The sequence below is a fragment of the Antechinus flavipes genome, chromosome 3 (assembly GCF_016432865.1).
Source record: "Antechinus flavipes isolate AdamAnt ecotype Samford, QLD, Australia chromosome 3, AdamAnt_v2, whole genome shotgun sequence".
NCBI lineage: Eukaryota > Metazoa > Chordata > Mammalia > Dasyuromorphia > Dasyuridae > Antechinus > Antechinus flavipes.
Window position 1 is genome coordinate 153,084,732 of NC_067400.1, and position 15,437 is coordinate 153,100,168.

A 15,437-nucleotide genomic window follows, 5' to 3' on the forward strand; every position below is an offset into this window, starting at 1 on the left:
TTTCCCCCAGTTCTTAAACCTAGACAGTGAATGAGCTGTCACTTGTACTGGTGAAGAAAGTAACCACATTAATGAAATCACAGATCTTTTGAACTGTTAAAGTTTATAAAGCACTTTCTCCACAGCAAAACCCAGATTAACTACCTTGTTATTTACGTTTTATATAGAAGGAAACTGACGATCATTTGTCTAGTAAATGGTCAATTTGGGACCATTGCCTAGTCTTCCCCATGGAGGTAGGTAGTCTACAATCTCTTCCCATTATTAATTTAATTAGTTATGTTGATTTCCCCCAGACTTTTAATAATCTATTAATAGGTGGTCAAGAAGACCTTGGGCAAGCTGTGTGAAAGAACATTATTTTATACACATAAATATATTTCAGTATAGTTTCCTTTTGGGTTCTATGTATTCTACTTTATGCTTTTAAGAACATTATTTTCAGGTCTACAGGCTTTCTTTAAATGTGATACATTATTCTGAGAAAGACTTCACCAAGCTGTTAAAAGAGACAGATAATAAGAAAAGGACAAGAATGGGGGCCGTATAGCTATACTGCTTCTCAATGTAGCAGATACTTCCTCGGTGTTCCCACCTATTTACTTGCTTTACTCCGCCCACCGCGTTTTCCTTTCCGCTCCCTACTTCTGAGTCTAGGAAAACACGGGAAACTGGATTTTTCTTTTTACACGCGCTCCCGGAAACTCTTAAGGGGCTGCGGGACAGCTTCCTACTGGGCCTGCGCAGTCGGGTCGCACATACTCTGTCGTAACCTAGTTCGGTTTCTGTTGCGGGGGCGGTCGTATCTCCCAGTGCAACCGGAATTGTCGGACGGCGACCCGCCCTCCTGCTCGGCTGCCGCCGCCTCCTCCCGGGCCGCTAGTCCGTGTGTCCCCTCCGGGCCTTCCCCGTCCCTCCCTCCCCGCGGCCCAGCCAGCCTTTCTCCCGAGATCGCCTGCCGTCATGAGTCCGGGGCCCCGGTCGTCATCTTCTCCTCGGTGGCGGTGGCTGCTGCTGTCCCTGCTGCTGACGGCCGCCCCCGGCCCGGGCAGTGCCTTCTACCTGCCGGGCCTGGCGCCTGTCAACTTCTGCGAGGAAGGAAAGGAGAGCCCCGAGTGCAAGGTGGGCCAGGGGATGATGGTGGTGGAGGCCGAAAGCAAGAGACAAGCGGGGAGGGCTGGGTCGAGGGCAGGCCGGCCAGGCCCCAGGCCTCTGAGGGTGCAGGGCCCGGCCCTCTGGAGCTTGGGACTAGCCATAGAACCTTTTGCGGCCACCCCCTTCCGGTCTCTGAATAACAGCTTTAAAAGACTTATCCGGGCCCTCAGGGTCTAGAGCACTGGGCAGTCACCTGGACCGCACTGTCGTAGGCATCACTGGGGGAGGAAAAGGGAGAAGAATAAGTGCTCTACGCATGCCCTTCTGGGGCACAACACTCACTTTTAGGCTGTTTGTAGCGATTCACCCGCTTTCCTAATAACAATGATGGTAACAAACAGCCAGCAGGTATATAGCTTCTACTATATACCAGTGAGGGCATCTGGGTGGTGCAGTGGATAGAGGTCCGGGCCTGGAGTCAGGCAGACCAGAGTAAACATCCTCTCCCAGACACTAAATGGATGACCCTGCACAAGTCACTTACTCTCTGCCTCAGTTCCCATCGGTAAAATGGGTATGCAGTGGAGAAATGAATGACAAACCACTTCTGTGGAGTTAGGCACAATCATAATATTTATGCCTTAGAAATACTTTTTTTGAACCTCACAATAACTCTGGAAGGTAGGTGCTGTATTCTTTTTTTTTTTTTTTTTTAACACTTGAAGAAGCTGAGGCTAGCAGTGTGAACTATTGCCCTTGTGACTTGACCAGAGTCACCTAGCTAGTGCCTGAGGCCAAATTTGAACTCAGATCTTCCGGCTTCCTGGCCCACCTTTAAGAGTCTGTAGGGCAGAAAATCAAATAAATCTTATCTTGCAAATGAGGACAATGAACCCTTTGACAATTTGATAAAACCTCTATTCCCTTCTCCCCAATAATATTTTTAAATGCATAAAATAAAGTACATAGGCTTACTAAGAAAACCAGTTATTAATTTTTTAAAAAAAGTTTACAATCTTTAAGTTAGGAAACTTGAGCATAGAAGCGCTGCACTTAATTCAGTTTAATTCAACAAACATTCACTAAGGAACTACTATGTGCAAGGCACTGTTGCCCAAGCATTGTCTCAGCCCTGGACAATCACATCATTATAAAAAGACTATTTATAGAGGTTACACCTAGAGTTGCACAAAATTCCTACTACTATTACTTTTGCCACTGAAGACTTTATTTTCCACATTTTTATTTTCTTACTATTACTTGCTTCGGGGAAAAGTACATGTTGCTCCCAAGAATTTCTTTTTTTATGATTGAGAGGCAGGAAAGAAGCAGGTAGTTGATGAAACTCTAAGAGGGACTTTTTAAAGGCAAACCTTAAATACTTTACTGGTTAAAGTATTTCAGATTGAGTAACAGTAAAGAATGTAGTAATGTATGTTCAGTCACTTCTTAAAGTACATTTTAAAATGGTGCATTATAATATGGGGTGGCTAGGTGGCAGTGAGTAGAGCTCTTAGGCATGGAGTAAGGAGGACCCAAGTTCAAATTCAGCCTCAACACTTGCTAGTTGTGTGATCTTGGGTAAATCATTTAACCCTATCTGCCTCAATTTCCTTGTCTGTAAAATAAAATGGAAAAAATCATTCTCTTATTTTTGCCAAAAAGCTCTCCTATGGCGTCATGAAGAGTTAAACATAATTGAACAACATAATATACATTACTGTACAAGATATTATATTTTACAATTGGACTCATAATTCACAAACTCTTCCCTTTAATAATTTAAGAACTTAAATTGATTTTCCTCAAATTTTTAATAATCTTTTAATAGGATATTTAAGGATTAATAGTAGAATGCCCTATAGATATGATCATAAGTTATTTGAAATAAGATTATTAAAAATTTTAAATTTCCCTTATTATTATAATATTTTTATATTTATATTACAAGTATTATATGTTCCTATTGTAACATAAAAGACATTTCCTCTTGTATCTATTACCTTTTCTTAATGACACCTGGATAGTATATATCTAGATTAGTTAGAAAACTTAAAACATTTGTATAGGTAGTTTTACTTAAGTTTGACTAAATACTATGTGATTTTTTTTTTGTGTGTGTGCACAAGAGTTGTCTAGTCAGAATAAAAGTTCTAATCTCAATTGAAGTGGAAGATTGAGACAGTTACCTAAGTATTCAAAATAATCAGTTCTTTAATTTTAATACAGATGACCAGATAATAAACAAGAAGTATTCTGTGTAGCATTAGTATTTGGCAAATCAGTAAGATGGTTTTGAATTTTCTTTCAGGAGTAACCATAGTGTCAACTCAACAACATATACATTTAAAATTGGTTTAGGTAGGTAGAAAACAGTCAGTGGGGACCAGTTTCTGAAATCCATTTTTTGTCATCACCAGACTCCTAGAATACTGTTTGAGTAGAAAGAGCTGTGTTTTTTTTTTTTTTAAAAAAGAAAGTGGAGAATAGCTCATGTAATTGTCTTTTCTTTAAATCAAATTCCATTTAATGGAACTTGAAATAAATTTTGACCCTTCTTCCCTGAGAACTCTGGCTTGTCAAATTCAGTTTAAGGTAAGGAGAGTCTGTAAATAGCAGGAATCAGTTTTGATTTTATTAGCCTGATGATCTGTTAATGTGACCAAATCCATATTTGGAAGGGAATATCAAGTCTTGTGACCAGTCATAAGTAATTTAAACAGCTGGAAGAACATGCTTTAAAAAATACAGAAATAAATATTATAAAATTAGAAAGGAATTTTTCTAAAAGAAGGCATCAGTTACTACCTCAGACATGGAGCATGTATAGAAAGAATTGGGTTATGTTCTTTCACTGCCTTCAGACAAGTTGTTCGATAATTTTTAAAACACTTATTTATGTTTTTCTCAATTATATATAAACAAAAATTTTAAACATTAATTAAAAAATGTTGAATTCCATATTTTTGCTAGTTTTTACAGCCACAAAATAAGAGTAACAGTATATGCTTATCATTTTAATAGGATTTTATGATGCTTAATATTTGCAAGGTAATTTGAATTAATGGGAAAATATAATATGAGTTGTAGTCTTTTGTTATTTTACAGTTTCTTGTTTTTAGGTGAAATTGGAAGATATGTATTTTTATTTTATGGCTTATGTTAATTCTTATGTGGTCTCATTATTTTGGTGTTTTAATATTTTGGTAATGTAGTTTGAGATTATGTCTTCAGCGAAAAAATTTCAAGTAAACCCCAGAATCACTGTTTTTCAGCACCGTTCTCTTCACTCTTATTTGTTTTCTGTACTTTGGCTTTTCCATCATTTTTTGTAATCACGGTAAGGTAGGTAGATAGAAGTATAGTCATAGTATTCTTTTTATTTCTAGATCTGTCCCAATTTTTTTTTTCCAGATCAAGATGATGTTCCATATTGGCTAATCTTAGGAATAGGTAGAAGTAAATAGGATTTGCTGTATGTTCTATGTCTGTGATGTACTGTTGTGCCAATTTCTTATTCAAAAATTCAAACTACAAAATTTTATTATTTCAGACTTTTAAAGTTGTTGGATATACTGCCGAGCATTTAATCAACTATTGAGAAATGCAAATTAGTGAAATCTGAAAAGTTAATTAATTTCCTAAGATTAACAATATGTCTTTTTTGTTTTTGTCAATAGTGAATTTAGATATTAGAACAACTAGCACCACTAGCACTACAAAATTTGTGCCAAATTTTTAACTGTTTGGAGTGTAGATCATGTTCTCTTAGGTGAAGGAACAGGAACTTCTTTCCTATTTAGATAAGAGTGACCAAATATGCATTCTTGTGGTTTCCTAGAACTAGGAATGTTGTACATAAATTATAAATATTAAAGAGTGCAAGTAGACACATGCCAACCATATGAAAATTTCACAATGTAAAAGATGTTCAAAAAGAATTTTCATTTATGTCTCTTTATTATAGGTAGTTTGCTTGAAGAGTGTATAAATTTTAGGTATATTGACAACTTTTAGTTGTCAATTGTTTCGCTGGACAAGAGCCTGCAATTCCTGGCTTCTTGAATATAATAATTTTATATATTTTTGTCAGTGCCTAAAATCTGGCATTCTTAATAGTACTTCACATTTACAAATCACTTTGTTCACAACAATTCCAAGAGAACATATTATTAATATCCCTGTTTTTACAGGTGAGAAAACTATGATCTAAATAAGTCAAATAGTTTGTCTTTAGGCATACTGACATATGGCACAACTAGATTTCCAATTCAGGTCCTTCAATCTAGCTCATTCCTTTGTCTCTTTTGTATTTGATCACCTTTGGCATATTGCATCATATTTTCTTACAAAACTTACTATTTCAAAATGAGGTCCAAAGAAATCAAAAGTATCACTTTAAAACAATTTTTAAAATAGAATTGTGGTGGTGTTTTTTTCCCCCCAGCATCTTTGTGTGAAGTCATTGTAGAGGATCTATTAGGTGCAGTAACTTAGTAGGAGAAATTTAATAAATAAATAATAGCTAATACCTTCTTAGCTTATGTGTAGGATTCTAGGAAAAACTCCACATCATTATTCAAAGTAACATTCACATACCGTTATCCCTTTATCCCCAGACTCCCAACTGCATACACATGCTAAGTGTGTCTTCTGAGTCTTTCCTTTTTTGTTCACCTCAGTCTGGAAACCTTTGCTCTTGTTTTCCCTATGCCTTGTTTGGGTCAGTTTATAGTTTTCACTACCATCAGTCTTCCAGTTGTTTATAAATTAGTGATCCTTGGAAAATTTCAGTTTATCTCCCCACTCCTGAAAGGGGAAAAACATTATAGCATATGCTTAGTCAAATAAATTTCTGCATTTGCTTGTTCAAAAATGCAGGTCTCATTCTTTATCTTGAGTCCATTATCTCTTTTAGGTCATTTACAATGCTTCATTATTAGTCTTCTGGAATCATGATGGGTCATTGTATTGAGCAGAATTCTTAAGTCTTTCAAAGTTGTCTTTATGATAATTTTGTTTCTGTGTAAAATGTCCTGGTTCTGCTCATTTCACTCTTCATTAGTTCATATACTCTTCCCTGTTTCTCTGACCACACAATGGTAGTCCATTACATTTATGTACCATAATTTGTTCAGCCATTCTGTATAATAGGTACCCCCTTAATTTCCAGATTTTTTTCTACCAAAAAAAGCTACTGTAAATATTTTTGTTCATATGAATCCTTTTTCCTCATTTTCTGTCTCTTTGGGATATATGGACCTAGCAGTAATATTACCGAGTCAGAGGGAATGCACAATTTAATTTTTTTGGAAATAGCCTCCAGTTTGCTGGATTAAATCACATTTCACCAGCAGTGCATTGATGTGCCTGTTTTCTCATATTTCCTCTAATATTTCTCATTTTCCTTTTTTGTAGGCTTTGTGAATCTGATGAGTGTAAAGTGGAAGCTCAAGGTTCCTTAATTTAAATCTCTCTAATTATTAGTGTTTTGGAGCATTTCTTAATATAGATATTGATGCTTGAATTTCCTTTGAAAATATCCTGTTCATGTTTGATCAGTTAGGCAAGGGCTCTTATTTATTTATTTTTTTACATTTTCAATATTAATTTTTTATAAGATTTTGAGTTTCATATTTTTTCTCCTTTCCTTTATCTCATCCCTCTCCCTAAAACAGCAAGCAATCTGATACAGATTATGCATGTGTAATCATGTAAACACATTAGTCATGTTGTGAAAGAAGAAACAGAACCAAAAGGGAAAAAACCACAGAAGTAAAATAGCATCCTTCAGTGCTCATTCATTCAGACTACATAGTTCTTTCTCTAGATGTGGATGACATTTTCTATCATCTAATATATCTTTTGGATTCTTGTATCATTGTATTGCTGAGAAGAGCTAAAACAGTCATTGTTGATCAGTACACAGGCTTGCATTTACTGTGTACAATATTTTCTTCTTCCTACTCCCTTCACTCTGCGTAAGTTAGAGCTTTTCTGAAATCAGCCTGCTGATTGTGTTCCATTATATCTGCATATCATAACTTATTTAGCTATTCCCCAATTGATGGATATCTCCTTTCGGAAATCAACCTTTTATCAAAGAAATTTGCTGTGAAAATTTTTCATGGTTAATTGATTTTCTTTAACTTTAACTGTGCTGGTTTTGTTTGTGAAGAAACTAATTTCATGTAATAAAAATTGTGTTATCTTTGGTTTCTCTTCCATGTTTAGTCATGAACTCTTCCCTTATTGATCTGAGTGGAAATTTCTTCCTTGTTCTTGTAATTTGTTTATGATAGGATGTTTTATAATCTGTAACTTCAACCTTGTTTCCTACTTCTCTCAGAGTATTAAGTCTAAACTTTCAGCACAAAAAAAAAAAAAAAAAAGTGTATGTGTACTCAGACAAGTTATATACCCGGTGTATTCTCAGACATTGAAGCATATAAACTGGAGCTATCTTCCAGCTATCCTTAAGTTATATAATGAGGAGTTGGACTAGTTAAGGCCCTTCTCCAACTCTAAAACTCAAGTGACTTGGTCTATTTAAGCATATAGAAGTTTTATTACTCTGGTAAGTATAGAATTTGGGGAATTGCCATAACATAGCTCAGTAATAGATTCATGGATATCCATTTCTGACCTCATCTTCCTTCTGGAATTTTAGATTATTTCTAAAGGAGGACCTCTTGTTTTCTCCATTTTATTCCTTCTTTCTACTAGGTCCAAATATCCATAGATATTACTATCAAGTTCAAGTGCTCTAAACCATTTGATGTCAAACTCAAATGGAAACAGGGCTCTTAAACCATTATGATGCATACTGACATAGAAAACCACATAGTGACATTATCTATTATTGTATTTTTATTTATTTTGTCAGTTATTTCTTAATGATATTTGAATTTGTTCTGGGGGATGCCTGAAAGTACCTGGTCTGTGTAGGCAGGAATGATGGTCTAAATCTCTTGATGTAACCATAGACTTAGCTTATAAGCAAACAGGACTTCTGCAGTCTTGCCTTAGACTGAACATTGTGTTCAGTCAGTCATTTATTTAATTTAATTGGGATTATTTTTCAAAATCATCTTTGTTTGCCCTGCAACTTTAGAATCTCAAAAAATGGGAAGAAAAATAAAAAAGATTGATTAAGTAGGTGTGAAAGAGATCAGTGTAGAAATGAAAGGTTACAGTAGGTTGCAAACCAGGTGTCCTTCATATAATAAAACACTGCAATTGTGATGAAATTTGAGATTAGTCATAGCAGGAACTGAATAGGAAATAATGTTGCAGATGAGAAAAAAAAGAAAAGGGAGGGTGGCATAGTTCCTTAAAGCAAGCTAATTAAAATCAGATAAGATGTAATTCAACCTTATCACTCTACTTCACCTCTAATAATAAAAACTTTTAGTGAATAGACTAATTATGCATTATATTTTATTTGGAAGACTGAGGCAAAGGAAAATTTCCTTAAATATTTAAAAGGGTAATAAATTATAGAAGTTTGAGAGAAGAGTGTCCTTGCTTTTCCATCTTTACTTGATACAGTGCTTAGATCATAGTGCATGCTCATTAGGTATTTTTGCATTCGTTTATGCCTGCAATGATTTGGATAGAGTCTTATCTGTGACTATTTTAGGATATTCCAATTTTAGAATTTGAAGGGAATATACAGGGTCAGCTAGCTCAACCTCCTCATTTCTTAAATGAGAATACACGTCCGTGGTAAATGATTTCCATAAGGTAACATGGAAAATAACTAGTAGAATGTACAATGAGTTGTGAAAATGATAAATACCAAATGAATTTTTCCATAACAAGTACATCTCCAGTCTGTAGCTTAGTCCATCCCGCCCCATTTCTCCAAAGAAACAAATGGGGTATCCAACTGGGCCCAAGCCCTTCTTGACCCAACTCACTTTCTGAGAGGAATTTGTAGCCTTTATACTCTTCCCCCTCCCTACTCCATTCTCCCCTCATCCCAAGTCTACCCTAAGGGGTCCTTGTAGAGGGGAGTTTTAGGAGAGTGGGTAGTTAATGGAGGTTGGGACTCAGGGTTTCCAGCAGTCTTGGATCCTCAGCTACCATCTCTGCCCATTGATGCTGCTCCTGCTTACTTCTCCTCCTGCTGAATATGCTGGTACTTGGTACCCTTTCCAGTACTCTGTTTTGGAAACCCAGAGACTATATGCTGCAGCTATGTTGTCCTTCAGGAACTGTCCAGCAGATTGCCTGTCAACATGCACAACCTCAGCATCATCTCCAAATTGACAATCCTGAAGTGCCTTCTAAGGGTGTACAGTTTGATAACTCTTTGGGCAAAATTCCAAATTGTCCAAAATTGTTGGATCAGTTTACAACTCTACCAACTATGCTTAGTGTCCCAGTTTTCCCACATCCCCTCTAGTGTTTTATCATTATCTTGTCATCTTAGTGGATATGAGATGTGTGTGATGGTAACTCAGAGTTGTTTTAATTTGCATTTCTCTAATCAATAGTGATTAGAGAATTTTTTCATATGACTACAAATGGCTTTAATTTCTTCATCTGGAAATTGTTCATATCCTTTGACCATTTGTCAGTTGAGTAATGATTTATATTCTTATAAATTTGATTGATTTCTCTATGTATTTGACACTTGCTATAAAAATTGTTTCCCAAGTTTCTATTTCCCTTCTAATCTTGACTGCATTGGGTTTGTTTGTGCAAAAACTTTTTAATTTAATGTAATCAAAATTATACATTTTATAATTCATAATGTTCTGTAAGTTCTTCTTTGGGCATAACTTTCTCCCTTCTCCAAAGCTCTGATAGATAAACTATCCCTTGCTTTCTTAATTTGCTTAGAATATCATTATCCTCATCTCTTGTACCCATTTTGACTTTATTTTGGTATGTGATGTGAGATATTGATCTGTGGCTAATTTCTGACATAACTATATTTTCCAGTGTTCCAAGTAATTTTTGTCAGTGAGTTCTTATCCCACAAGCTGGAGGTTTTGGGTTTATTGAATAATAGATTATTAACATAGTTTTGATTATTGTGTACATTGTGATCTATTTCTTAGTCAGTGCCGGATGGTTTTGGTAACTACTGTTTTATAATAAGAGTTTTAGATCTGGTACTGCTAGGCCACCATCTTTTGTATTTTTTTTTTTTTTTTCATTAATTTCCTTGATATTCTTGACCTTTTCTTATTCCAAATGAATTTTTTTTCCTAGCCCTAAAAAATAATTTTTTGGCAGTTTTATTGGAATATCACTGAATAAGTAGACTAATTTAGGTAGAATTGTCATTTTTGTTATATTAGCTTGGCCTACCCCTGAGTAATTGATATTTTTTCCAGCTGTTTAGAGCTGACTTTATTTGTATGAAAAGTGTTTTGTAATTGTGGTTCATATAGCTCCTGAGTTGTCCTGACAAATAGGCTCCCAAATATATTATTCTGTCTATGGTTATTTTAAATGGAATTTCTCTTTCTTGATGGGCTTTAGAGTTTTAGCTTCTATTTGATCCATTCTAATTTTCAGGAAATGTGCTTAGGCAAGGTTTTATATTTATTGTGTCAAACTTTCCAGTTCTTTTTTCCCTACCTCTTGTTTATGCTCCAACTTTCTTCATATGCATTCTCATTCCATTTTAAAAAAATTTTAAACTCATTTTTATAATTCTTGCCTTATCTCTTCCAGGACTTCTAGTCAGGTTTATGCCAAGGCTGTGTTTTTCTCAACATTGCCTCTAGATATTTAGAAGTTATCTTCTTTAGATGTGTTTAAACTGTTTCTGACATCATAACTCATTATGGGGGGGAGGGGTTCTTTTTTTTTTTTTTTAAATTTTGGTGATTCTTACAACTTACTTCCTGAATTCAAATTTAATATTAGGGCTAGATTCTCTCACACTTCTGGAGGGGTGTTCTGGACTGCATCTGTTGCTAGTTTCTTGGGTATTAAGTTGTGTTTTCGTGATTCTCAGAGACAGAAGAGGGAAAGCTAAAATGATTTGATCAAAAATAGATTGCTGCCATTTTGCCTTTGCCTCCCTCTTATGTCTTGGTAATTTCCTGGCTCCACTGTATTCTTGACTTCATGGAGCCCAGTTGCAAATTCAAGGTTAAGATGCCACAGATTTCTGCTGTTGGACAATTCAGTTTTATGTTGTCTGATACAGACCTTATCTAGAATCTTCCATAGTCCTGATAGACTTGAAGCTGCTTTAAAAAAAAAAAACCTTTCTAGTGACATGGGACTTGGTAATTTTTTATTTTTATTTTTGAGGCAATGCCTCAAAATCCTGTCATTTGGTTCTGCAATTATTAAGACAATAAAATGAGCTGGATGTAAACTTTTTTATATCTTTTATGCTGCGGTCTTTGCTCTACCTTTTGAAATATTGTAGACTATGTCTACTTTGCCCTCATATATTTATAATATATGTTATTTCTAATTCTTCAGGCTACTCATCTCCAAATTCATTCAAATGTTTTCCTTATAATATAGTTTGCAGACCCCTTATTCTGACTATTCTCCTCTACATGATCTGCCTATAGTTTTGTTAATGTTTTTAGACTGGTTGGTTTGGGGCACCTAGATGGCATAGTGGATAGGCACTGGCCCTAGAGTTAGGAGGATTTGAGTTTAAATTCGCCTCAGACGCTTAACAGTTCCTGGACAAGTCACTTAACCCCAATTGCTTCACACAAAAATCCCAAACAAACTGGGTGGTTCTTAGATCTGGAAGATAGTATTCTATATGTGATCTTGCCACTATAAAATTCTGTAAGACTTAATTTCTCTTGCTCTGGACATGGCACTACTCTTAATGCAACAGAAAATTAGCTTTATGATGAGCTGTGCCACAGAGGCTAACAGGTTTGTGATAAACTGCAATTTATGCAATTTTCACTCACCTAAACTGCTATTAAGCTTTATCAACAATATCAAACTGGTAGCAGGAGTTAGTAACTATTTGGCCTATGACAACGCATTTAACCTCTTGGCTTTTGTTCCTTTACATATTTGTAGAATGAGGAGATGAGATAAGTTGTTGTCTAAAAGTTTTTTCAGCTCCATGATTCTAAAGGTAGGTCTTCCCTATTTTTGTGCTTGATTTTTAAAAACTAAAGTAGTCATAATAGTATACATTTGTGTAGCATTTTAACAAAGCACTGACATTCATTTTTTTGCTAAATTTCTAATTTTTTTTGCTTCAGGTTTTCATTTTGGCTTTTTAAGAATCTTGATTACATTAATGTTACATTAATTAGCTCTTTCAGTTCTCACTTACATATTTGATAAACATGCCTTCTATATCTTCATCTAAGTAATTAATACAGAATTTTGAAGCAGGTAGGGCTTTGAAGCAAGTATATCAGAGTGGGACTTCAACCCAAGTCTTCCTGATTGTACTGTTATTATCCAGTGCATATCATTGGTTCTGGATACTGAGTTGATAGTAACCAGTTATCTACATCTTGTGTGTACAGATAATCAGAGACTTTCTCAAATGTTTTGCTGAAATTTTAGTATCTTTTTATCTTCCAACATTTCTCCTTGTAAATCATCAAGTATGATCAGTTATTTGTTGCCATGAAGATTTATGGAAAGACATGATTAAAAATTGGGACAACTAATTAATGCAGTAGATAAGAGTGCAGAGCCTGGACTCAGGATGACCTGAGTTCCAATGTGCCCTCAGATACTTACTAGCTATGTCGCTTTTAATCCTGTTTGCCTCAGTTTTTTCATCTGTAGTATGAGCTGGAGAAGGAAATTGCAAACCACTACAGTATCTTTACCAAGAAAATGACAAATGGGGTCATAAAGAGTCAGATATGACTGAATATCAAATAAGCAGGAATTTCATAGGACAGAAGTTTTAAAAGGTATTTCAATGTTTACCACTGAAGGGAAGTTACATAGCATCAGTGTCAAAGTCTGCAAAATTGTTCCTTGAATGAGTCTGTTTTTCTTATCCTTGGGTTTAGAGCAGTTTTAAGAACCTTTTTTTTTTTTCTGATGAGGGCCATTTATATATTTATAACATCATTTGCAAGCCTACAATATTATCAACTTACAGAACTCAAGCAGTGGGAAATTGTTGTAGTCTAGCTTTTAGCCCATCATCACCTACAGTTGCCTTAGCAAATAGCCTCATAAATTTCCCTCTTGTTTTCTGCCTTCATCCAACTTAATCATTCTGATAGAAAATTGGGGAAAACGCCTATGTACTTCTACTCCAATGATTCATAGGCAGAAAACGGTCAAAGAGATGAATTTCCAGAGTGATAATATCTTTTCCCACTCTTCTCAATACATAGACATGTCATTGAAAGAAGTACATGAAAATACCAGGCCTGGTAATGGGCTTTAGTAGTCAGTAAATATTTATTAAGCCCTATAATGTGTCAAGCACTGGGAATATAAAGAAAGGTATGACAGTCTCTGCTTTCCAGGAGTTCGCAGTCTATTGGGGAAAGGCAGCATTTAAAAGGGAGCTGAAAAGCAAGCTGATAGAGGAAAGACAACTAGGGTAGAACATGATGAAGTCCTACTGATGGGGTAGGAAATGATCTGAGGAAGTGTGGGTTTCAGAGTTGATTTCATCTGACAAAATGATGAGTTTCTGGAGAGCATGGAAATCCTGATCATCTGTCTGGTTGGGAAATAATAATTCCTGAATTACCTAAATTAGGTAAATTCTTAAAGTTCCTTCCTTAAATGGTAGAGGTGTAGGGAGGAACTCTCCTATGTCCAAACTCTATCCTCTGTATTCAGATGGAGGGTCCTCAGCAAGAGTTGCTGAAGAGATCTGAACTTTCTGTTGATTTCATCTTGTAAAATGAGTGGTATAGCACTTTTGATCCAGATATGAAGATGGAAATTAGATGTGTTTAAAACTTGGAGAAGAGCAGACCAGAGAGACATGATAATTGTGTTCAGAAAGGAATTGCCTTGTTAGCAGGGACTTTGGTATATATATTGGACTAGATAACTCCTGAATTCTGTGATTTTTTGATATGTAGTGGTTTTCTTTTTTCAATTTTCCCACCAAGAATTCCATGCTATGCATAATAGATTCAGTTCCTAAAGCTTTTTTTGTAATCCTTGTTATGATTTTGTATTTTTTGGCCATGTCTCCTCAGCTTTCCTGCAATGTAGCTGTGATAAAACAAATTTGAATTTTTGTTATCATAGCTAGTTTATATATGTTAAAATTTATAAATAGATATTAATTACATTTGTTCAACAAATAATTGCACTATTATTGTTATTGTCCCAGTTCTCAGCCTTTTTCCTTCCTTAGATATATACTTTTGTTGTTGTTGTTTTAAAGCAAGATGAAAGGAAAAGCTTTCATTTAGAGAAAGTGAGACTAGGAAAAGCTGTTAAATTGATTGTTGACTGTAGCATTTAGCTTCTCTCCTCACTTTGATGTCACCATTAGCTGTCTTCCTGAAACCCTTTTCCTCTTGTATAAGGATTTGAACTTAGTTGATGATTAATAAATGTTGGATTTAATGTCTTCACTTCAGGGACTTCCAAATCATTGACTATTCAACACATATCATCAGTGAAGACATTCTTGTAAATAAATCAGACTATGATAAATACATGAGAGAAATACAAAAATACTATGGAGGATAAATCACTTCTAGTTAGGAGGTACTGTTTGTATTTTAATTTAGCCACTTTGCTGCAAAGCTACATATGTTACGCATTTCTTCTCTTTATTATTTTCAGTTACTATGCTTCTAAGACCTTAAATTTAAAATTCCTACTTTTATCCATAATATCTCATTATCTTATCTCTATTATTCTTTTCCCTCTATTTGAACTTGTTTTCCATCCTCTTGTCATCTTGATCCTAAACTCCAGTTTATTATTCTTATTCTGGATTTGCTTGCTTTCCTATTCTAATGGAGTGGTGAGTCATTTCAGAGATGTACTTAATGACACCTTCGGAGCTCTCATTCTTTTAATTTTTCACTGGGGTTACCATCATTGATTTTACTTGGATGCTGGGAAAAAACCATAAAACCTTGCTGACTTGATCATACTATATCCTTTAGCTGGATTATCATTGCTGCTATACAGTTGCTGGGTTCAATTTTTGTTCATTTTACATACTGCTAAACCTTTTCTATTCAAACTTCAACCTCACTTTTGTATCCCTTGTCACACACTCATTCCTTCTCTTTTACTGAAAAAATCTAGGTCATCTGAGATAAGCAACTATAAGGAACCTAAGTTCCTTTCATTTCAGATTTTCCTACAATTATTTAGTGTGGCAGCATGATGGAATAGAATAATCATCAGATTTGGAATCAAGAGTAATT

At 35.2% G+C, this 15,437-nt stretch overlaps 1 protein-coding gene across 1 annotated transcript in view; it reads left to right on the top strand.

The window, feature by feature from the left end:
* The first annotated feature begins 738 nt into the window (after positions 1 to 738).
* Positions 739 to 15,437, top strand: part of TM9SF2 (transmembrane 9 superfamily member 2) — a 75,178-nt gene continuing 60,479 nt past the window's right edge. The window contains exon 1 of the mRNA XM_051984066.1: positions 739 to 1,122. Coding sequence (XP_051840026.1) covers positions 964 to 1,122 — 159 coding nt within the window. The 5' untranslated portion in view covers positions 739 to 963. The remainder of the gene's footprint in view (positions 1,123 to 15,437) is intronic.